This window comes from Python bivittatus, unplaced genomic scaffold (genome assembly GCF_059951505.1).
Source record: "Python bivittatus isolate LINGU-HERP-01145 unplaced genomic scaffold, Pbiv_v1 ctg000980_np1212, whole genome shotgun sequence".
In the NCBI taxonomy this organism is placed as follows: Eukaryota; Metazoa; Chordata; class Lepidosauria; order Squamata; family Pythonidae; genus Python; species Python bivittatus.
In genome coordinates, this window is record NW_028277125.1 from 45,384,279 (window position 1) to 45,400,980 (window position 16,702).

The 16,702-nt window shown below is 37.0% G+C and overlaps 1 protein-coding gene across 15 annotated transcripts in view; it reads right to left on the reverse strand.

Moving 5' to 3' along the window:
* Positions 1 to 16,187, reverse strand: part of BTRC (beta-transducin repeat containing E3 ubiquitin protein ligase) — a 178,330-nt gene extending 162,143 nt beyond the window's left edge. For 7 of the 15 annotated variants that reach the window (XM_007422077.4, XM_088132485.1, XM_088132488.1 and 4 more), the window contains exon 1: positions 15,968 to 16,187. In XM_007422077.4, the coding sequence (XP_007422139.1) occupies positions 15,968 to 16,015 (48 nt within the window). In that variant the 5' untranslated portion in view covers positions 16,016 to 16,187. Of the gene's footprint in view, positions 1 to 1,125; positions 1,208 to 15,967 lie in introns of all 15 variants that reach the window. The other 8 variants (XM_088132487.1, XM_088132484.1, XM_088132478.1 and 5 more) reach the window with 4 other exon arrangements.
* Between the last annotated feature and the right edge of the window lie 515 nt (positions 16,188 to 16,702).

A 16,702-nucleotide genomic window follows, 5' to 3' on the forward strand; every position in this document is an offset into this window, starting at 1 on the left:
AAGGTTACAAACAGGCAAACAGATACAAGAGTTTTAGTAGTATATAGATTAACACAACTTATAGATAATGTGTTGCATGTCCTACTTCTGTGGAGCATTTTAAGAATTCTGTATGTTCTTCCATCTCACATTCCATTTGTTGCCATCTTTAATTATATGATTGTGACTGACAATGATAAAAACTAGGTCTGCAAAAAGATGAGAATTAGGTTGTATTGCTTTTATTTATTAAAGTGAGAAATTTAAAAGGCTGCCTCAGGTTCTCCAAAACTATTTACTTAGAGATGCCTCATTTTTATTTGATAAAGCTGTGAAAAGCTATGGATCTTAACTACACCAATCAGACAGAAACATTTTAGGACATGCTACACAGATCAAAAGGTAAAGGTTAAGCTAAAAAGAGTATTCGGTTCTACAGCATATACATTATCATACCCAAGGTCTGGAATGTTTAAGAAAATCTATAAGAAAATCTCTGAATGAATTGTCTTTGACAAATCCTTGACTTAACCCCCACAGAGTGGACATAACCACATATGCCTGGATCAGCTTTTACAACAGCTTTTTTAAAAAGGTCCAACTCAGAGAAAATATGATTTGCAAAGACATCTAGAGAATAAATGATTGGTTGAACAAGAAACACAAAAAAGCACTTTCAATTAAGGTAAGAAACCAGCTGCATCAACAATGTAACATCACAATGCTTAAAAAACAAGTATAAATGTTCACTCTGGTTCATTAAAACAAAAATAATCCAACTGTATAGTTGGGCAATACTTGCTTGCAACTAACCAAAATATCATAATTTCTCTGAGTTCTCCAATACTCTTCAGCAGACTAGAAGATATAAAAAGCAAGGAAGAAAAAAGTATGTTACAACCATGAGGTCTGCTGTTTAGATTTAGCTTGGAGAGGTGACAAATTAGGCAATGTTTAGGAAGCATTCTTTTAGTGCCTAAGATTGGGGGGAGGGGGAAGAAGAGGGAAAAAGAGAGAACATAGATTTTATACCTCAGTATCAGTTTCAAATTACACATCATTCACCAGCAAAACAGCAAGTATAATCTCCTCCCTTCCCATTTCTGAAAACTGAACAGTTCGCTGTAATTCAGATATGCTTCTTACCTTACATGAAGTTTAGAGATTTCTGACTAGGAAGAGAGCTTTATTTTTCTTCTCCCAACCCTTTCTTTTTGTATCAGCTAGCCTGATGAAGAATTACAAAGTCAAACGTTTGCACACTAATTCGCATTTTGCTTGCCCCTAATAAAAGTACAAAACCCAACTCTGTTTATAATTCTAATGCAAGTTAACTTTGCAGTAATCTGTAACAAGAATCCTCCCTTCTCCTGCTATATGTACACAACAAAACATAATGATATAAACTAAACACCAAGATATCTTGGAATAAGGAAATAGAAGTGATCTCTCTCAGATTCAGTTGTAAAAAGTCACAGATAAATCTTCTATCTCTTGCAAACAAAACATAAAAAATTATTCTGGGATCACTGAGCAATCTTTCCAATCCCACATGACAGCAAACATAAGGTCTGCTTTTTTGACCCAACGCATCTATGCACTGATTTCCAAAAAGTCCAGACCTCTTCCAGGCTCTTCATTCACACACAAAGAAAACTCTATTATCTTCACATCCCCTCAATCTAATCTGTGCTGTCTCTCTATTACCTCTGCCTTCCCATCACTCCTACCTAGTCAAAAGGTTAGCATCCAGTATTGTTTTGATTTACTCACTAACAAGAACTATAATTTAGCACTAACTACTCATGAGGAATTATAATGCTGCTGGCTGGTGAATAATTTGCCAAGGAAGACCTGCTTAGCCATATAAAATAAATATCCACCTGCATATACTAGCACTAATCAGGGCGTGAAATTAAGCTTTTCATTCAGTACAAACTAAGTGCTGCAAGGCGGCGATTTAGTGGAAACAAATATTAAGGTCAACCTATTCTTCCTATTGCCTATAGTATAGATGCTAAGAGAGGGCATGGAGCACTAATTCCACTTTTCTCAATCCATGAAGCTAAATACTTCAATGATGTGTTAGCAAATTCACCATTTGCTTTTTACTAATTGCATATATTTAATGAAGCGAACAAAACAAAAACCTCCAAAACATTGTTAACTTGATCCCTGTGTTTCCTTTGTACTGTAGCTCAAGCAGAAGAATAGAAACTGTTTGTAAACCTTAGAATGAAGACACAAAGCATTTTATATAAATTCAAAGATTTAAAGGTGTGCATGTTAGTTATACCAATAATTTCTCTCTATATAAAAATGCTGTCATGCTATGGTAATATACAATGTATTAAATCATGGCACTTGAAAGCACAAGGAACCAATTAATAATTTGTAGAACTTCACTGCACTGGAAAACTTCTGTTCAATTATGATGAAGACAGCCAATTCTTGTACACAGCTAAAACAGTTCCCTCCAAAGCAGAATTCCCAAAATGTGCAAAAGAACAATGTATATATGCAGATATATAGGAACATGGATCTGTTTACACTGAGTTTCCAGGAATATTTTATATCTGTCTCTGATCACCGAGTAACATATGACAGTTACATACTCTCAAAGCACAATGATAAGATTATGGTGTTTATTTTAGCACTACTGTCAGCACATATATTTACAGCCTACTCTTTCCTAAAGCTTGGCGAAATAACCAAGTAGAAAACAAGTATGGTACTCCCATTAGAAGAGCAACTGTGGCTTTTTACTATTTTTACTTCTAATCAGAATAAAATCTTGTAAAGCATTTTTAATCAGGTGGACAAATGTTATTAAAACATATGGACTGTCAGTGTATGCATATGGACCATTAAGACAACTTTGATCTTTAGTCAAGGCATATCTATTTGATCAAATCAGGATTTTCATGCAGCTTAAACCAGTCTGGCACTTAAGCACTCACTTGGTCTATACGTTGCCAGAAACAGAGACAACAATACCGCTCATTCCTTTTCTCCAGCAGCCCAGTGTAACTTTCTAGTCTGGTCATGGAAAAGAAGAAATCCCATTCATATCCAGCACTGAAAACAAATCTGCTTATGTGTTTGGAGTCTGCTTCTAACTCAGACAGAAAGGATGAATGCAATCATTCTATTTTCTCAGTTTCTTCTAAGTAAAAAACAAGAGTGTTTTTAAATACAGTGAAGTAGTAACATTTGTAGATGTAATTTATACATGTAGTCTCAATGGCTACAGACTGAGTCAAGATGGCAAACAATCAACTTAGCTGTTATAAATAAACACCACCATCAGATGTGGTTTAACAGCAGAGCACTAAGCTGTTAGATGACAGAAATGGGTTAACTGCAACATGCCTTGACCAGGGAAAGACTCAAAACACTCATATGCCATCCTGTCATAAGCACCACAGTACCACCGAGACTGAGTAAACTAATCTGATATCAGTATCTGACAACACAAGGTAGACTTGTCTTACCAGCATGACAAAAGTCTTAATTTACCCTCCTCCAAAACTCAGAGATACCCACATCTAAATGATCAGTGTGATAGTTCTTACTATCTAATTTATAGTTCCTGCTATCTAATTTACAAAATAAAATCATACTAGGCTGCTAGATTCTTCTAGAAATATTTTCCACTTTTTGAAGGAAGTGAGACAAAAGAACATAGGACACTCCATAATTGCATTAGCAGAGTTGTCTCTGACAAAAAGTATTTGGGTCAAAGGGGGAAAGCATGCTCAGCAGTGGTGGATATAAAGATGCAGTCTGTAAAATGGTAAAGAAAGGAGAAAAACCCTCAGAAAGCTGCTACTAGGGTTTTTAAGCTCTTGAAATTCAAGAATGTTTGGTGTTGTTTTAAATTGGTTATTTACAAAACTTCAGTTCAGAATAGGAAATGTGAAGCCAAGAAGTATAATACATGCCTTCCAATTCACTTACCCACAACTTAATTTCTTTTTAAAAAAAGGTATTCAAAGATGATAAAACTAAACATTACAAGAAACTTAGCAATGTGTTGCAAAGGTATTTTTAATTAGACATCTAAACAAATGCAGTTTAGCTGTGTGCGTTGCTAATTATGTGAAACCTGAAGTAGCTGCTGGTCCATTCAGGAAAACAGATGTCGAGTTACAGAACTTTGATATCTTTCTTAAATACCTTTGAAAACGAGGATCAGAAAATATGAACTCTTATAAAAAGGGCTTTATTGTATTTTTATAGCATATTACATACCTTGTAAGAATCAGTTTGTTGTGCATGAATGTCAGTTTTATTTTCTGTCCTTCCCTTTTTCCTGGCTATTTACAAGCTTTGTAAGAAATTGTTCTTTAATTAAGTCTAAACATAGTTTTATATAAATGGATTCCTGGAATTAAAAACGTTCAGACTTAAGAAATGATTGTTATAGAGACTGTAAGAGGCCATAAAAAAAAAAAGAATGCCACTTTAAACAAAGATTTCTCATTTTAATTAAAAAGATAATCATCAGAACATTCCTACATTTAACCGAACCACTTGAAGCTACTTTGGAAAAAGAAATTCATTTTTGATGCAGACACACATAGTGCGCTTTAGATTATATTTAATCAAAATTCCAGCCAAGGCTATTCTACTGTGCTTTTAAGGATCATATCTGCAATTTGAAAGTTTACTCAAATATACACATTGGACATTAAATCATCCACAGTATCCTTGCAAATTATGGTTGCAACATAATCCAAAACCAGTTTAAGGAACTGTTCTAAATTTTGTGGATTACCTCAAATACTTCAAAATAAAATAATTCATTCAATAGGATTAACTATGCAACTTTGATTGGATTTATAATGTACATATTGAGCACTGCTATTCTAAAATGATAAATATCCATCTTTCTTCTTTACAAAATACATTTAAGTAATTGACATACACATCATCCTTACATACTGAAAGATGCATCCACAGTAATTATTACAGCTGTGTAATCTTTCAGAAGATGTGCTTCACATAAGAAGCAATTCTATTCTAATAATTAAAATAATTGCATCTTTTTCCAGGCTTGCACAACTCTTTCAGAAGATGTTCCTGGCTTTCTCTGTATGTGTGTATATGAAAAATGCATGATAAAACAAATATAAAATAAATGTTTGATTGATATGATTTGAGCAAAGCATATAAAATACCCCATTCCTATCACTTTTTCAACATTGTTCAAAAGGAGGAATTTGATTACAGACCAAGTGTCAGGTCAATATGGAGGGTTATATACATCATAATGGAACATAACTTTACATACCTAACAACAAACAGACATACCTTCCAAATAAAAAATATGCATACTTATCAAACAACTACAAAATGTATTATTGATTGTCAGATATTTTTCATATTCCTAATATCTCCAGCCCTCTGAGTTGGTGGACAGATTGAGAACATCTTTTGGATACTCACACAGAATGGTTGCCATAGTGGGCATGGACAATCATAAAACACTGATTTGCCAAAATGCAATTTGATTGATGAGGTTGCTCCTTACCACCCCATTTAGTTCTTCAGGATGCTATCTACCACAGATAGGATACTATCTTTATCAGGGAAAGTGGACACAGTTCAACACAGATTATTTGGCTATAGTTCTTACCACTTTTATTTTCTGAGATTGCCTCCATAAAATGTGAAGCCTAGAAATAGATTGTGCTTGAAACTCCATATTAGCTTCCTATGGTTGGTAAAGATGATGGAACTTGCTGAGATAGCTAAACTGACTTCTTCAATCAGAGAAAAGACAATATCTACATTTATTGCTGACTGGAAACCCCTTATAGACTTTTTGCATAAAATAGAAAAAAATGAACTTATGATTTATGGTTTTGATGATTAGACAGAATTATAGAAAGAAGAAAGTTACGTTGTAATCATAGAGTAAGAAGTAAATTTATAATTGTACTTATACCTGCTATAAAGAAGATTGGAAGCTACTTCTTTGTATCCTTTTTCTTTCCTTTCTATTTTTCTTCTACTTTTTTTCCCTCTCTTGCACTTTTAGCTTTCTCTTTCATTTCTTTCTTTTTCTTACTTTATATTAGTTTGTATTATTTTCCTTTTTTAAAAATAGGAAAATCCAATATATAAAAGAAGCTCCATATTAGCTTCCCATTATTTAATTATTAAAAGATTTCTTAACCATTCTGGGTGTGTCAGTTCACTCTATATACCTACAGTTGGTGGGATGCAGATATGCTGGCTTGCAAGGTCTAATCTAAAGAGGCACTAACTTGCACAGAATACCATGAGCATGCTTGGGGTAAAAATGGACTTTGGTTACACTTATGGCACACTGACCAAAATGTACCAAACCTAATTGATATTACCTTCCAGTCAGTAGGAATGCTGCGTGTGGCCATTAGTAACCATGTCTGCACCTCCTCTTACTAAAAGCACAACACGAAAGCCTCAAATGACCGAAGTTGTAAGGTGTAGAGCAAAGGGCAATATTAATGGGCACATCATATGATTACCATGGCATACTGCAATTTGGATTGTAAGAAAAGTAAAAGCATGAATTGAGGAATGAAACAAAATAAAAATAGATATGCAATGTGTCTGCGAAACTAACAGCAAGGGAAAGGATGCAAGAGATGTGAATGAAGGTGGTCTGATCTTGTGAAGTAGATTTTGTGAATGCATGCAGAGAAGGAAAGGTGTATGCATGCATGAAAAGGCTAAAATGTCAGAGAGTATACAGTGGGGCAAAAAAGTATTTAGTCAGCCACCAATTGTGCAAGTTCTCCCACTTAAAAAGATGAGAGAGGCCTGTAATTTTCATCATAGGTATACCTCAACTATGACAGACAAAATGGGGGGAAAAATCCAGATAATCACATTGTCTGATTTTTAAAGAATTTATTTGCAAATCATGGTGGAAAATAAGTATTTGGTCACCTACAAACAAGCAAGATGTCTGGCTCTCACAGACCTGTAACTACTTCTTTAAGAGGCTCCTCTGTCCTCCACTCGTTACCTGTAGTAATGGCACCTGTTTGACCTTGTTATCAGTATAAAAGACACCTGTCCACAACCTCAAACAGTCACACTCCAAACTCCACTATGGCCAAGACCAAAGAGCTGTTGAAGGACACCCGAAACAAAACTGTAGACCTGCACCAGGCTGGGAAGACTGAATCTGCAATAGGCAAGCAGCTTGGTGTGAAGAAATCAACTGTGGGAGCAATAATTAGAAAATGGAGGACATACAAGACCACTGATAATCTCCCTTGATCTGCGGCTCCATGCAAGATCTCACCCCATGGGGTCAAAATGATCACAAGAATGGTGAGCAAAAATCCCAGAACCACATGGGGGGACCTAGTGAATGACCTGCAGAGAGCTGGGACCAAAGAAACAAAGGCTACCATCAGTAACACACTACACTGCCAGGGACTCAAATCCTGCAGTGCCAGACGTGTCCCCCTGCTTAAGCCAGTACATGTCCAGGCCCATCTGAAGTTTGCTAGAGAGCATTTGGATGATCCAGAAGAGGATTGGGAGAATGTCATATGGTCAGATGAAACCAAAGTAGAACATTTTGGTCTAAACTCAACTCGTCGTGTTTGGAGGAGAGAGAATGCTGAGTTGCATCCAAAGAACACCATACCTACTGTGAAGCATGGGGGTGGAAACATCATGCTTTGGGGCTGCTTTTCTGCAAAGGGACCAGGACGACTGATCCCTGTAAAGGAAATAATGAATGAGGCCATGTATCGTGAGATTTTGAGTGAACACTTCCTTCCATCAGCAAGGGCATTGAAGAGGAAACATGGCTGGGTCTTTCAGCATGACAATGATCCCTAACACACCGCCTGGGCAACGAAGGAGTGGCTTCGTAAGAAGCATTTCAAGGTCCTGGAGTGGCCTAGCCAGTCTCCAGATCTCAACCCCATGGAAAACCTTTGGAGGGGGTTGAAAGCCCGTGTTGCCCAGCAACAGCCCCAAAACATCACTGCTCTAGAGGAGATCTGCATGGAGGAATGGGCCAAAATACCAGCAACAGTGTGTGAAAACCTTGTGAAGACTTACAGAAAACGTTTGACCTCTGTCATTGCCAACAAAGGATATATAACAAAGTATTGAGATGAACTTTTGATATTGACCAAATACTTATTTTCCACCATGATTTGCAAATAAATTCTTTAAAAATCAGACAATGTGATTTTCTGGATTTTTTTCCCATTTTGTGTCTCATAGTTGAGGTATACCTATGATGAAAATTACAGGCCTCTCTCATCTTTTTAAGGGGGAGAACTTGCACAATTGGTGGCTGACTAAATACTTTTTTGCCCCACTGTACATTGTTGTCATCTAAGTTGTAGTGTTACTGAAAGTAGGAATCCATAAGTTGGTGATAGTTGCATATTGAGTTGAATGGTAATAATGGAAGAAGCAGAAATGAGTTTGAAGAAAAATCCTGCAGAATCCCAAATGAATGCAATCCAAGGGAAAACATTATTCTACTAGAGGGTACGAACACATGGGTGAAAGCAACATGCAAGTAGACAGAAAAAGTGATTAGACTATTTGGACAACCAAGAAAGTGACTGTTTGGTAAGTATCTGCTAAGAAAAAAATTTGTTTTGAATATGTTGTTTACATCTACTGTAAATCTATTGACATACCCACATGGCAAAAATAATGAATATAAGCTTGGTGAGAGTTTCTGAATACGGGACAGACCATTTTTGCTAGTGTTAAGAGCAAATCTTGGGCGGGGGGGGGAGGAAGGAAGTGAAAGAAGCTAGAGTTAAAGCAGAACAACTGAGAACCCAAATGATGTGCAGTGAAAGTTAGCTAACCTGTATAATGAAGCCTTTCTTAACTGAGGTTCTACAAGATGTTGCTAAGGGTTCCACAAGAAATCATGATTGAAAAAAAAATATGTATTTGTCTTTTGAACTTCACACACTATGCAAGGCTAGTGCAGTGGTGGGAATTTATATGTGCTGTGATTCAGCTGCCACCCTATCACTTTGCTACTGTTATTGTAAAATGTGGATTGTGTAGGTTAGAAGTGAATTGTATTATGAAGTTTTTTTGTATTTTTTGTGAGTTTTATGCAGGGATTCCCTGAGATGTGAAAATTATTTCACCGGTTCCTCCAGGGTAAAAAGGTTGAGAAATGTTGATATAATGTACAAATTTGACCATGAACAAAACAAAGATAAATATAGTTTGATACAGATGATTCCATGTTTTACACATAGACAGTGAAAAACTGGAGCAAGTAGAAGAATTTGTATACCCTGGCAAAGATGGGACAATGGATGGAGCAATTTTAATACCTGTAAATGCTGACTGAAAAGTAATGAGTAATACGTGTTCTGTTGAAAAGAATACATGTTTGTTGAAAGAAGTGAAAATGGCTACATGTAAAAGCGTGCTACTGTCTACTCCTTTTCAGTACAGAGTAATGTTGCTTATCATGAAAGGCAATAATGTGATCAGTATATATAACATATATTTGTATATATGTTTCATGTATTACAAACATCATATATTAAGAATCTTGAAAAGGGGGAATAAGATTAGGTGGGGCATGGAGTCTGACAGGCATCAAATAATGTGTCTACGGGCACATTATACCCTGGGGTACCATGACAAAGCAAATCTGAATGGTGTTCCTTATTTCAGAGTGTGCGTGCGTGCTTGCTCTCTCTCTCTCTCTCTCTCTCTATATATATATATATATAGGCCAGCCCAGATGAAAGACACCTACTTTCATAGATTTGGACTACAACTCTCACATTCCTTGGAGCTGCTGGCTGAGAGTTTCATTACTTAAAACATCTGAAGGGTACTAACTCTGCTGCTCTTGATATACAGCAATATATAATCTCTTGCATTTTTACTATTGTATGAATTACTGTTTGCAAATAGTTGGCTACAGCAGCACTTGAAATGTCTAGAATCTTTTTTATTCTTTCTAACCAACTATAATATAAGAAAGAAATTGTGTAAAAGGGCTCAGGACTCTGTCAGCAGGATAACTCTCCAAAAACTGAAAGCAGGACCAAATCTGGTATGGTAGGAGAAGCCTGCAAAAGAAAGTTTGAGTTTAAAAATGGACTGAATTGGTTAGAAGCTGCTGAAAAAATATTTCAGAAAAAATGCCCCCAATGCATCCCTATGGGAGAGGAGGTTAGGAAGCATCTCAGAATGCCGGCAATTGCTCCATTCCAAGCCCACCTCTGTCCTGGTTATGTGACCCAGAACAGAGCATATGCCGCCTGCCTCCATCTTATAAGTGCATGTAGTGTATATAAACACACAGAGATACAACCTGAGGGGGAAGCAAAAGCACACATACTGTATACAGACACCACACATTATTTCATTATGTAGAAGAAAATACAAACAACTTCTATGGCCACAGGTAGTAAACGGATTGGAAAGAATTCAAAAAGCCATGTTCTGCATGCTTTTCCTGTTTAGTTTTTTAGAATACAGAAAAACAAAATACAAAAAACAAAAATTGGCAACAGAGTTGGATGTTCTATAAGCCTTGCCCCCCTCTGTTAATCAGGCAGAAAAGTAAGTACCAAAGAGTCAGTGAAAAGCAACTTTAATAAAGTTTTATATCAATTCAGAAGAGGACCTTCTAAATTTCTAACCTTGGGCTGCAGTCTAGAAGTTTCCAAACATACGTATTTTTTTAAGTTCTATGGTAAGGAGAAATTTCAACTAGAAATTATAGAAAGAATTTGAGAAATATTTATGCAAATTTAATTGAATGTCCTTTCTGAAACCAATCCCATGTAACATTCTGAGTGAGCATTCTCTTGCTTGTTGAACAGTTTAACCATCAAGAATGGGCATGAAAGGTCCATGGAAAGATAAAAACCCTGCTGGAGGAGCTCCTTATCTACTATCAGCACTAAAGACATTTGCAGAGATGAGCCACATAACTGCAGCTGTCTAAAAATCTAACAAATAAATTATATTAATAACGTACAGAGATATGGGAAGCAGTACAGTGTACTTCATCAAAGATGTCCTTGAGGGCATTAGTATTCAAGGCAGTTGCATCATAAACTTATCCATGAAGGTCACCTAAAACACTTGTTTCCAAGTAAGCTGTATAATTGGGAAGGTCCTCAAAATCTTTGAAGGGCAATGATAGTGAGAACTATTAATACTAAGGATTGGTCCCAAATGACTAATTAGAGATTGAGAAGGTTAATGAAGAGACTCCTTAAGAATAATTCAATATGAAGGAGATGGGATAGGGACTCTGTCCAGGGCAACATCTCTTCTCAAAGGTTACCAAAATATCCAAGACCCAATTCAGATTCAGTTACAGGAAAATAAGACCATCTACAAAGTTCTCCTTACATTTGTATAAACTCTGAAAATCTTTTCAAGTCATTTCATAGATTTTATTATAGAAAAGCTGGAACTGCCCAGGCTGCATCCTCAGAATATCCTTTATTTACTATATGTTGCTCAATGTTTATATGTTCAATTACACCCTGACTAAAAAATTCTGTCTGGTGTAAGACAGAATATGTATACTCAATAGTAGCTACTATTCAAGAAACCATTTGCTTAAAAATAGCCCAACCTGAAAGGATTTAATACTGTATTATTGTTTGTTAATACAGTAGTTATTATTATTACTTGTGGCACCCATAATTTGCATCTAATTTACAAGATCAGGGAGCCAGAAAGCACAGAAAAGCTCATGTGGTTTCTTGACCAACAATCCCTATGTTTACATACTGTACCTGGAACCAAGAGAAAAGTACTTAATTTGACACTGCATTATAATCAGCATTCTCTACTGGAAAACATTTTGGTGCAACTCAGTCAATCCACTATACAAATACCACAGCAGAGACAGCAGTTATGTTTCTTTTGAAGACACAACTAGACAGCAAGGATGGTTGGTCATCTTTAACTCCTACTGATCAACTGATTCATAATGGAGCAAAGAACACTGGGCCATAGTGTCCAGCCCCATCCTCAGAAACTTCTTCACTAGTGTAGTTTACAGATTTCCCAGGGTTCCATATATAGCTGACCAAATATTATTTAGGTCTTCCATGAGGAAGGAACAAACTTTACAAGAATGTAAACACTACGAAAAGAAATGAAATAAGAATTATCTTTTTATTTTGCTGCTTACCTTGAGCAGCAACAAGAAATAGATTCTATTAATCTTTGGTTCTAATTAACTACAATTAATATGTGGTCACTAACTTAGTGCTTTAATCTAAGCCTGTACAAAATAGTTTTGTTCCTTTCTTTAAAATTCAGCTTCCTTGCCTCTCTCCTACCCACCAACTCTGAATGAAAGTTTTCTCCATGCATGGAACATTCATCACATTTGTTCTCTTCCTCTGAGAGGAAGATATTACCACCTCTACAGTTCAGAGGAAAAAAGTTGAAAAGATCTACACACAAGCATATGCACTCACACACATGCAAAAAAGATCACCTACCAGTTTCTAGAATGCAAGGGAACCTCTGTGAAAATGCCCAGAAGCAACACAGAGAATAAGGGATAGGAGGAAAAATTACTTGAGTCCCTACTGGCTGACTGAAGATGCTTGTGGGTTTACTGCTGTCTCCATCTGCTCTTTTCCACATTCCTGATTATAGTATCCCAAGCAATATGGACAAAAAAACAAGCAGAGTTAAAGCAATCTGCCCCCACCTCCACTGTATAATTAGGCAAAGTAGTCAAAGTGATTTGCTGTCCCTCCAGAGGAAAACATTTCTTCCCCAATAATCACAAATAACCTGGGGAAGGGGGGAATATATTGTAGGTCAGAGGATCTCCATTCACCAGCCTGTGTTCATAGCCATCCAACAGAGGTAAACCTATTCTATCAAAGTAAGGAACAATTCATATCCCATTAAAATAAGAGCATCAGAATATGAGAGGTGGAAAGATTGCTGGAAGGGGTGGGGGGCTGTGGACTCACAGATCATGCTTCCAGCTACAACTTGGAAACAGCCAATTCTCTTTTTGTTTTTCAAAGGAAAAACCAGGGGACTAAATCTGAGAAAGTTTTTTCTGGAAGTGAGGTCACATTTTACTAATCCTGCCTTTCAGTTAACCATCTGTTGATTGCTCTTCTGCAGGCTTAATGACTAGTACTTCTACTAATAATTATTAACAAGTTGATTGTACGCAGAATCAGAAAACAAGAAATGGTCATACCCTAAATCTTTAAATCTGGTGTCATAAACTGGTGAAGACTTGTCAGGAAAAGTTCACAAGTAAAATTATAATGGTAACTGGGGGTCCTCTAACCTGGTGCAACTGAATATCTCCCTCCCAAGGACCAAAAGAGGAAAGTGTAGAGTATCTGCTTGTTAAATAATTTTAACTGGTAGGTAGGTTAACTTTTGATTAGTACTGTACTAATCAACCAATACAAATAATGATGAAATATATAACACCTTGATTTTAAGAACACTTCAAAAAACAAAAGTATGCTAATTACAGAATCTGCAATCTTCCAAAGGATTCTAGTTTTACTATAAATTATAAACAATTACTCGGAGGTCCTTCTTCCTAAAGCAAAGGCCATTTTTTTAATGGGCTTTTTGAAGCATACAAGTTTTTATAAATAAAGCCAAGTATTTTTAAGAATATGCCAAATTTATAAGGAAAACTCTATTCCAAAAAAGGAAAGTATGTGTAGGGAATGTTTCTTATCAAGGGTAGAAGTAATATCTTCCCTCCCATCAGTCTACTTGTCTAAAGGATAGGTACAATAGCCTACAGGTGTGAGAAAACAAATAAACCATATGTTCATATTCATAACACAAAGATTTCATTAAAAAGGCAGTATATTCTAAACTACCATACTCATGTGATGTTCTTTCAGTAAATATACACTCTGTACCCAAACATGCATAACAAAGGACAATTTGGCTGGAATCTATAATTTGCCTCCTCAAAGGTGTTAACCGGACAAGGCAGCAGAACAGAATTTAGCTTCCAGACCTCAATCTCTGTCAATTTGGTGACAGTGAGGGCTACTTCTATTTATATACCCTGACAGTCTTTCACCAATCACACGTCTCCAGCTGTAAAACAATTTAGCATATTGTAAATTGACTTAGCTACTTCACACTTTCTGAAATTGAGATGTTTCTCCTCCTCCTGTTTTTAGTATAAAGAACATACATTCTTCCAATGCCTGCAAGTATCTACTTTCTTATTATACACACTGCCCACCGTGATTCCACTTGTCTTACAGCTTGTATTTCTCCCAGTCAAATCTAGAGAGAGATTAGCTTTAAATGGTATAACATGAAAACTAGGAAACATGCAACCCCTGCAAGCTTTATAGGAAAAATACATGTCACTAGCAATGTTGATATGCTTCCATGAAGTGAAAAAACAGCTTACTGCTCTGCCATACAAATACACATAATTTAAGGGTGGGGGAAGACAGGTGCTTGAAACTTACAACTGGTCTTTAGACTTTTATCTTTTTTCAACTCATGAACACTACTGGGGAGAAGCAATAAATTCAGGGAGTGTTATGTTTGAAGCAGAAAGCCACTGATTAGCTAGCATTTTTGTGTAGGCTGGGTTATCTTTCTCTGAGCTCAGCAATTGGCTATATCTGTGCAGTTATTGGATACAGCAGTTATTAGATGATGAGGATGTCTGGGAAATGCAGACTTTCTGGCATATCAATGAAAGCTGGATGAAAGCCTCTGCTGTAGTTTAGGGCAACAGGGAAGAAAGGTGGATTGCATATATATTGCTTTAGGAATTAATTGAAGATCAAATATGTTTTGGTGCAACATAGTACTTCCTTTGTGATCCCTGTGGGACAATTTCTATTCAGAGATGACTCTACTTACAACACATGACCAGAAGACTGAAGCTGGACCATATGGTTTCAGGGGGATGGGATGGAAGTGTAGTAGATTTCTGCACAAACACACCAATTTGTGTGTACCTAGAGAGAAGAATGTCCTCATAGCTTTTGCTGTCACATGACACCAAGATGCAATAAAGGAGGACTGCAAAGAATGCTTATCACAGAATAACAGTCTTAAACATATAGTGGAGATTATAATGCCTGGTTACATATAGTAGCCACAGATCTAGACTAAAAAAACCTCTCACAAATAGAATCTTCTATTGCAATATAACTAATCCAATATTCTAGCATTCAATATTTGTAACAGATCTCAGCATTCTTACTGATTAAAAAAAAAAACTCCAAATCATGATCAACTTTGTAAATTGTAAACCCCTTTGACCCCAAAGAGTATCTAAATACTTCAAGTACAGTTATGCTTGCTAACTACCTTTTTAAATATATATATATATGTATGTATGTATGTATGTATGTATAAACTACTTCTTACCTTGTGAGTGTTGTTCAGGTGCTAATCTACATCAACTCCCTCAAAAAACAACAACAACAACAGTATTTTCAGTTTTCCTAAATCCCATCACATTTTCCATCTCTCCCTCCATCCGGACTTTCTTCGGTGTATTCCCAGTCTTACAATGTTCTGATCCAAAACTGGATGTGAACTTCTGGTCTCCATCATTATAAAACCCCGGCCTGCAATCCAGATTTCTATAAAATCCGTTCTTTAAAAACTAAACAGAAACAAAGGCCAAATCACGGAACCTCTTTCCATATCAAACCCGCTATAACCGAAGCTCACCTACGGGGGGAAAAAAACCGACGGAGGAACCTATGACTTGCTTGCCTTCCCTTCTTTCCTCACTACATCTTAAGAATCTCAATTTCCCAATAGGTTTTTCCCTCTGGGGTTCCTAAACACATTTAATAGGTAACTGTTCCCCTTAAGAGTTGCAAGTTATCCCGTATAAATCTCTCCCTCCCGTAACAGCTCCCCATCCTTCTCCTCTGCTTCCTACTACAATCGCCAGCAACAGCCATTGCCAACCCCCATCCAATCCCCTCCCCACTGTTTTCCTTCTTACCATGAATTTCAGGGCTTTCTCCTGTACAACCGCCTCGGCGGGGTCCATAGCCCCGCCAATTCCTGTCTGCGGTAGCTGCTGTTCGTCCGCCAGCTCCGGGCCTCAGCCGGGCTTGGGCCTACGCCACCCCTCCCCCAAGTCTCTTTCTCACTTAGTGCAAGGCCGCAGCCAGCGCAGTTAGAGAGAAAGCTCCGTTTTCCTCCGGCTCATGTGAACGGGAAATGTAGTCCACGAGAGCTCCTGAGAAGCATCCAAGAGTGCCCCAAACACTACAATTCCCAACAATCCCTGCGTGAGAGGAAATGCTGCACTAATCGCCTCTTATGAAGCACAAAAGTGGGGGCTTATAGAGCGGCCGTGGAATCGGTTGAGTACGGTAGTAGAATTAGGTGAAGGGGAGGGGGGAGATTTCATGTTTAATCTTCCTATCCCGAGAGAGAAAAGGTTGATGAAAGTTGAAGTTTCTAACGAGCCTGTGCAAATTCGTTTCTTAAGACAAAACTGTAGGGGGTTTACTAGATTACATCAATATGTATGTAATCGTAGTATACTGTAGAACAAAATGGGCATGCAGCGCCTAAGCCCTGACCAGAAAATGCATTTGGCTTAGCACTTCCTGTGGATTGTGATCTATAAGAATGCTATGTTAATATATTGTGCGAATCCAGCTGTGTTTATTCAGTAAGCCATAGTTTAAATATACCATGGCTTAGCATGATATATGAATGTAATGAG